This window comes from Elephantulus edwardii, unplaced genomic scaffold, assembly GCF_000299155.1.
Source record: "Elephantulus edwardii isolate Elephantulus edwardi_28Jun2011 unplaced genomic scaffold, EleEdw1.0 scaffold00316, whole genome shotgun sequence".
Taxonomy (NCBI): Eukaryota; Metazoa; Chordata; class Mammalia; order Macroscelidea; family Macroscelididae; genus Elephantulus; species Elephantulus edwardii.
Window position 1 is genome coordinate 2,517,276 of NW_006400066.1, and position 8,216 is coordinate 2,525,491.

General features: G+C 37.6%; 1 protein-coding gene across 1 annotated transcript in view; it reads right to left on the reverse strand.

Moving 5' to 3' along the window:
- ROCK1 (Rho-associated, coiled-coil containing protein kinase 1) overlaps positions 1–8,216 on the reverse strand; it is a 179,315-nt gene that overhangs the window by 24,656 nt on the left and 146,443 nt on the right. The window contains exons 21-22 of the mRNA XM_006901298.1: positions 7,068–7,137; positions 1,756–1,850 (exon numbers count right to left, since the gene is read on the reverse strand). Of these exons, the coding sequence (XP_006901360.1) occupies positions 1,756–1,850; positions 7,068–7,137 (165 nt within the window). The remainder of the gene's footprint in view (positions 1–1,755; positions 1,851–7,067; positions 7,138–8,216) is intronic.

Sequence of the window (8,216 nt, forward strand, 5' to 3'; positions counted from 1 at the left end):
CTGATTTGACGGTACATGCACACAAAAATAATAAAATAAAAAAATAAAAAAATATAGTCTCACCAATAATACAATCTCACATATCAGGCTCTTGAAAGGGCTCTATGCTTTTCTGAGTCTCTGACTTCAGGTCTTCTCCTTGTAATTTCCACCTGTTGCAGTTACCATGATGACTCACTCAAACTGTAAAAATTCCAGTTTGTGCCTGGTTTAAATTGCTAACAATGACAGTATTAGTTCGAAGTTCTGCAGTAAAGGGTAAAGAGGAGTTGTCTCTAAGACAAACAGTCATTCCTAGCCTAGGATCTGCTACTGTAACAGTATTGTAGAAAGGGGGAAACTGAAACAGGGAAGAATTGTTAGAATCATATCTTAAAGAGGTGAAAAGGAATTGATTGAGAAACAGGAATCAGGGATCAAGAACAGAATTAGCTCTACTACACCAATCAGAAGACAGGCATGGTTTACAGTGCTATATGCAGACATGTTAGTAGTGATGGGTGGTGGAAAACAGAAATTTACTATTGACTACTGAGATAAAGATCCTTGGCTGAGAACAAAAATATGGTCAGACATTTGAAGAGAGGACAAAAGATGTGAAAGAGTCGTTTAGAAGAGTAGGGAAGTTGGTATATTAGGAGCATATCCATTGCACAACATCTAATGTAATAAGGATCAAAACACTAGACACTGCAGGATTATATGTGAAGTTGTCTTCTCCCCTTCTAAGATCACACTAAAATCTGACTATGTCTCCTAACTGGGGATGCCCAATAGACAATTTCTACATCATCGGAAAAGTTTTTTATCTGTTGTCCACAGGTATCACTAGTCAGCACCTAAAATGTGCTAGTACTATTGTGGGGGTAATATTTTATTTAAATAATTTAAAATTTACACTTAAGCAGCTATATTAGGCTAATGATTAGCCAACTAACATATCGAGCAGTGGAAAAATATTTATTTGACCAGAGATTGAGAAAAATTCCATACAACACAGGACTGTTTCTGCAACAAACAAATGCTGGAATAAAGGTGGTACCTTTTATAGGAAGGAAAAGAGGAGGCATCATGCAGAGATGGAATATAATGGGCTTCAGAAACTGACATAGCTAGTAAAGACTGTGTCTCGTCTGTGAGTGGTGGTTTATGAAGGTATCTGTTGTACCTGTCACAAACTGGTATATCTGGTCTTTGCAATTTTCTGTTATTTGTTTGTCAATAAAATACTGGACACCCCCTCCACCCCAACTTTCAAAGTCAGTACAGGGAAGGAGACATAAATGTCAAGAGATTTTAGTTCCAGTGTCTTTTTTGAGCCTGTCTACTCAACTGTTAAAATGAGGCTGATAAAACTAGAATAGTTTTATAAGATTTTTCCTTCTAAGGTATTTAGTACATAATGTAATGAAAACTTCCTCTACATAAAAATCCTAAAAGGATTTACATACTTTTTTATACTAACATGAAAAAAAAATGGCTTATTCCAAGTATGTTTATAGTTTCAGAGACTTTTAAACAAAATTAACAGTTTATCTGAAAAATTATTACAGTGTCAATTTGCGTTACTAAACTGTTTATTAAACATAGAGGTAACTTTGAGCATGATTTTTATGTACTCTGATTTATGTTGAATTAGGCCAGTAAAACCGTCAGACCATTACCATTAGAACACTGACACCACCTACTTTTACACTTGAAAGAAAGGTTCAGTATAGTATGGACTCATTCTTCATTAAAATAAAATGTACATACTTTTCATTTTGTAGTTCTTGTATTTTCTTTAAATTTTCTCTGTTCTTTTCTTCAATTTCTTCCTTAAGTTCCTTTACTTGGGTTTTATAAAGAGTCTGCAAAATAAGTGCCAAAAAATAAATGTGTACAATGGTTTAACAATAGTTTGGAAGCTTCTTTCAAAGTCAAACAATTAACAACTATACTTTCAAGTACAATCCAAATGCATATTCAACTCAAAGTCTGATACATAAATTTTCAATGCCATTTTACTCATAGTTAACAGAAAGCAGAAACAAACCAGTTATCCAGCAACAGATTTATGGTCTATATTTTTGAGGTTTTAAGAGGCAAGAAGCTGTGCTTCAATCCCAAAGGCATGCAGTTTGACGCCACCAGCTGCTCCATGAGAGAAGGATAAGGGAGGTTCCTCCTGTGCAATTAACTGTCTCTGAAAAGTCAGCTACGGTTGGTTCCGAGTCGATGGTACAGATCAACAAGAAGCCTTAATAGGAAAAGCCTGCTCATCTTTCTCCTACGGAGTCATTAGTGGATCTGAACAGTCAGAAACGTTTAACTTCTGGGCTGCAATAGGATATTGGTAATGCCATCAAAGATTATATTTATATTCACAAATGCTCAGCAATAAAAAGGAATATATACAATATAATAAATCTAAAAAATACTATGCTGAATTATAAAAGCCAGGCTCTGCAAAGTGACGCCATGTACACGAAACTCTGAAACAAGTAAAAGTAAGTTCACCAGGAAATTATGAGGTTGCCTAGGAATAGAGGGACACGGGAATGATTGACTGTAAAAGACCATTTTTATGAAAAACCGACTGAACTATATACACACTTAAAATGGGTATATTTTATCATACAAATTATACCTCAATAAAATATATTAAAATATATTGATTTGAGAAAAACATTATAAAGAAACTTAGAACTTACTCATTTAAAAGTTGGATTAATTTCTGAAGTCAATAATTTGAGAGAATACTTTTCCATTTTACTTGGAGTGGTTAGGTAAGAAAAGTAGAATACAAATAAATGCTCTCTTAACATAAAACGACACAGATTGCAAAGTAACAATTCTTTAAAAATTCACTTATAATTCTGCTGGTTTTGTAAGTAAATACATAACAGGTACAAATAATTATCAGTACACATTGTGTTAGATACTAGGAGTCCAGAGGAAACTTGAAGTTCTGTTGTCTACTACTTTGTTCTTTTTTTTTTTTTAACTTTGTTCTTTATAAATGTGTTAACAAATAGCTGTGTAGAAGTATTTTTATACTGTATACTTAACTATTCCTCTAAGAAAATAACCCCTTCTTTAGGGGAAAAAATCCCCATTCTTTTTATAGGTAAACAGTGAAAAAATAGTGATAGTTTGCTCAAGATTTAAATGTTACAATTTCCAAGATAAAATGGTCCCATTTGCTTGTAGGACTCAGACTGTCATATTGTCTCTGGCTTCAAAAGCTGAAACTTACAGCATGAAAGGAGAAAATAAAATTCATTTGAAAGCCCAAATTAGAGAAAAATCATAAATTAATGCTATCTAACCCAATCCTTACAGGAAATTGAACCTACCAACATAATATCAGGTGATGTTGCTGTTGTGTGCCACTAAGTTGGAACCAAAGCACAGCTGACTCTCCAGTGGATTTAGAGAGGCAGTAAATTGCACAGGAGGAAACTGTCCATCTTTCTTCTGTGGAGTATCTGCTGGATGTGAAACTTGTACCTCGGGACTGCAATGCAGCTTCTTACCATAAGGCCATAAGAGCTCAAGCAGGAGTGTTAGGTTTTGTATTATTCTGAAGGAGCTCTGGTGGTGTATTATCTAATGAGGTAGGCCGCAAATGCTCTGCAGAAGAAAGATGAGCATTCTCCTCCTTTAAAAATTTACAACCCAGAAACCTGATTGTTGTGTGTGTGTCATCAAGTCTAGTAGGACTGACTCATAGCAACCCTACAAATGACAAAACTCCGTCTTATCCTCTACCTTCCTTAACATCTCCAACACCTTAAGGCCCAATGCCGTAACACAGTGCCAATCCATCTCACTGAGGGCCTTCCTCCTTTCTTTTGCTAATCCTCCACCTTTTCAAGCATGATGTCCCTTTCCAAAGAAAAGTCTCTCCTAACAATATGCCCAAATTATGTGAGATAAAACTTTATCATAGATTATTATGACCCATACACGGGCACGCCTTTACACAGTCACTGAAGTAGTTAAAACATTCCTCTATTATTCATTCAGCCAAAATTCATCTGACAATCATCAATAGTATCTCTCATGCCACCAACACTTCTAAACTCAGGCTGAAAGTCTGGCAGCTGTCAACATACTGTTCTAGCTGCTTTTGGATGATCTTCAGCACTATTTTGCTTGCACGTGACAGTAATGATATTGCTAAATAATCTCCACATTCTGTCTGATCACCTTTTGGGAATAGGAACAAATAAGGATTTCTTTCAATTAGTTGGCCAGGTAGCAGTCTTCGAAATTTCCTGACACAGCCTGGTGACTACCCCCAGGGCTGTAATCTGTTAGGTGAAACATGTCAGTTGGTTTTCCCATCAATTTCAGGGGCCTTAATTTATGGTCAGTGCTTTCAGTGCAGATCAAACATCTTCCCTTGTCACCACTGGTTCATTATCATATGTTGTTTCCTGAAATATTTCAATGTCGATCAATTCTTTTCAGTACATCTTCTTTTGCTGCTTCCTGGCTCATTCAAGACCTTTCCATTGCAACTCACAGCCTGAATCTGTTTTTCAATGCTTTCAGTTTGAGATATGTTGAGCAAGTCTAGCTCTTTGAGCTGCTTTGTTTTCTCGAGCTGCCCTATAAAATCTGTCTATTCATCTCTTTTACTTCGGCATCTCTTCCGACATTCATATGAATCGGTGAGATGGCAACACGTTATATTAGTTTATAAAGGCAAAATTAAGAACCCAAGCCCTCTGGTATCGAGTCAAGAGCTATTGGAAGTCTGTGGCGCGGAAGCATATGGAAAATACTGTGACTAAGATATGGTAGACTACCCAGCAGGAGTCAGTACTGTTGTTGATGTTATGTGCCATCGAGTAGTTCGCGACTCATAGCGACCCTATGTACAACAGTCCTAAACCCTGCTCTATCCTGTGCCAATCGCACTGCCTCTATCTAACACACCCATTCCAATTACCCCAGTCACTAAATAAATCCATCTCATAGAGGGTCTTCCCCTCTTGCGCCGTCTCTCCACCCTCCCAAGCATGATGTCCCTCTCCAAGGACCTATCCCTCCTTGCAACATGCCCAAAGTATGTCAGACGAAGCCCCAGAATCCTTGCCTCCAAGGAGGTTCTTGGTTTAATCCTCTCCAGGATGAATCTATTTTCTTGGCAGTCCATGGTACATTCAATACTCTTCTCCAGCACCACACTTACTTCAAATAATTAAGGTTAATTTTAACCTTAGGGAAAGGTAATACTGACATTTTTGTTTTAAAAAATAAAAACATATTCCAATGAAGACTTAATAAGCCTAGAAACAAACTACCACAATATTGTCAGAAAGCCAGTATCTTTATTAGGAGCTGAGTAGAATACAGACTCGATTAACAAAGCTGTAAACCATGTAAAACTCCTAGAGTTTGAAAGGTGTCAGATTTTTTATGGAAGAAATCATTACTTCTAATTTTCACTCAGTTTCCAGTGAGATGTTCACTAGAATGTCCTGAACTTGCTGCAGAGGATCAAGGACTGCAGCCTCCAATATGGATTGAGGCTCAATGTCAAGAAGACAAAGATTCTCACCACTGGGCCAATTGTCAGCATCAGGATGGATGGTGAAGAGACTGAGACTGTTCACAGCTTTAGTTTGCTTGGCTCCACAGTGAACACTCTCGGCACCAGTAGCCAGGAAATTAAAAGATGTATTGCGATGGGAAAGTCTGCTGTTAGGGACCTCTCCAAAGTACTGAAGAGCAATGGGGTGTCTCTGGAGACTAAGGTGCGTCTGATACAGGCCATGGTCTTTGCAATCACTTGTTATGCATCAGAGAGCTGGACAATGACTAAGGAGGATAGAAGGAAAATTGATGCCTTTGAGCTGTGGTGCTGGAGAAGAGTATTGAGGGTACCATGGACTGCTAGGAAAACAAACAGATTCATCCTGGAAAGGGTCAAACCGGGCAGCTCCTTGGAGGCAAGGATTCTGAGGCTCCGTCTAACATACTTTGGGCATGTTGTAAGGAGGGACCAGTCCTTGGAGAGGGGCATCGTGCTTGGTAGGGTGGAGGGACAGCGTGGGAGCAGAAGGCCCTCTCTGAGGTGGATTGATTCAGTGACTGGGGCAATTGGGATGGGTATATCGGAAATGGTGTGATTAGCACAGGACAGAGAGGATTTAGGGCTGTTGTACATAGGGTCGCTATGAGTCGCAAGCGACTCGACGGCACATAACACCAACATACATTTAACATGTAAGGTGCACATGAAATGTGCTTAATAGTGTATACTAGGGGTCAGATAGATAAATGTTAATTTGAAATTACAGTAGAGCAAAATAAGTTTGGCCATCAAAAGAGACCCAAAATTCAGAGACTTCAATAAGCCTCGAAATACAATAGCTTGAAATGCTCATCAAAAGGAGTAGTAAAAATCATTTGGCAGGAAGTAATTAAGAGCTGGAAATGATTTTTTTGGAGTCAAAGCAAAAGAGATCCATGAAGTCTACACAGAGAAGGAAAATGCTCTTACACATTACTTATACCTGTAATTCAAAGGCCTCTTCAATGTGCACGCATGAGCCATACAGGATAAACTGGCACACACTTAAAAACATTCAAGCTCATTTGTAGGCAAGCAGAACCCTTAATGAAGTCTTACAACTCTTATTTGATGGCAGTTTTGTAAATGTTTGTAAAAATTGATCATTCTTTTAAAAATCAGGCAATCAACTCATCTTAAAAATGGAAATGAGTCTAGGTGGTAGTAAAAGGAGGGAAAGTAATTAAAACTGACTCCTGTGCTGCTTGTAGCATGAGAGTTAGTATCAAATAATAATATTGTAGTTCACAAAATTGTTTCCACTATATTCCTTGTGCTGAAAGGATGCAGAAGTAAATGAGGCTCTGAGCATTATTTGGGGCAGGAAATAGATTTTTTATGTCCTTTTTTTAAAAAAAGAAAAAGGAAAAATTGAAATGAAGCGGTGAGAACACAAAAGAAGAAAATTACTCATAGTCAACTGAGAAAAAAATTCTCAAATATCTTTTTTAAGTCAGATTTTGAAACCATCTATAAGCTAAAAATGATCATCACTTACCGAGAAATACTGCTCAGCTTCAAGCTGATCTTGTAGCTCCCTCATCTGTCCTTCATTTCCTCTGTATTGTCTTCAGATAAAAGAGAACAATGTAAATAATTGTACTCGTTTATAGATTTTATATACTCACAGTTTAAATCAAACACTTCATATATAATATCACTCTACTAATTAATATGACTAAGTCATGCTCCCTATTGAGTTTCATTTTGTTCCTTAGAAAATAATTCTACATAAAGTATGTTGCTATGTGCTGACAGGCTGGCTCAACTCATATCAATCCTTGAAGTACTGACAGAACTGCCATCCTAGAGGGCTTTTGAGGCCATGTTTATGTGAACAGATTACCAAGTATTTTCTCCCATGGTGGAGCCAAAGGAAGGATTAAAACTGCCAACTTCTGAGTTAGCAGCCCAGCACCTGAACTTTGCACAAAAAGGGCACCCATCAAAACAACTATGAGATGTCACCTAACCCCAGTAAGAATAGCAAAATTTAATAGGACAACAAACAACAAATTCTGGCGAGACTGTGGAGAAATTGGAACCCTTATTCACTGTTGGTGGAAGTGTAAAATAATGCAACTACTACGAAAGGCAGTATGGCACTTTCTCAAAAAGTTGCAAATAGAAATATCATTTGACCCAGCAACTCCACTACTGGGAATATACCTCAAAGAGACCGTAACCGCCACCCAAGCAGATATATATACACCCATGTTTATCACCGCTTTGTTCACAATAGCAAAAAGCTAGAAACAACCTAAGTGCCCATGAACAAATGAATGGATAGATAAGCTGTGGTATATTCACACAATGGAATACGACACTGCATTGAAAAACAAGGAACTCATAAAATATTATACAAAATGGGTGACTCTGGAGGACATTATGCTGACTGAAGTATCTCAGTCACAAAAGGACAAACACTGGATGCTGCCACTGTTGTAAAATGGGACTGACATTGGGGTTGGGGGGAAACTGAGAAAGACGGGATAAATTATGCATTGAAACAGATGAGGGAGAAAACTGTTTAGAAGGGATATATGATTAAGTATTATTGTCGAGGGAGATATTATATAACAATGAAAGATATTTACTGGGTGGGGAGGAGTGGGCAGGAAAAGTGCAACAATGAATGAATGGAAAT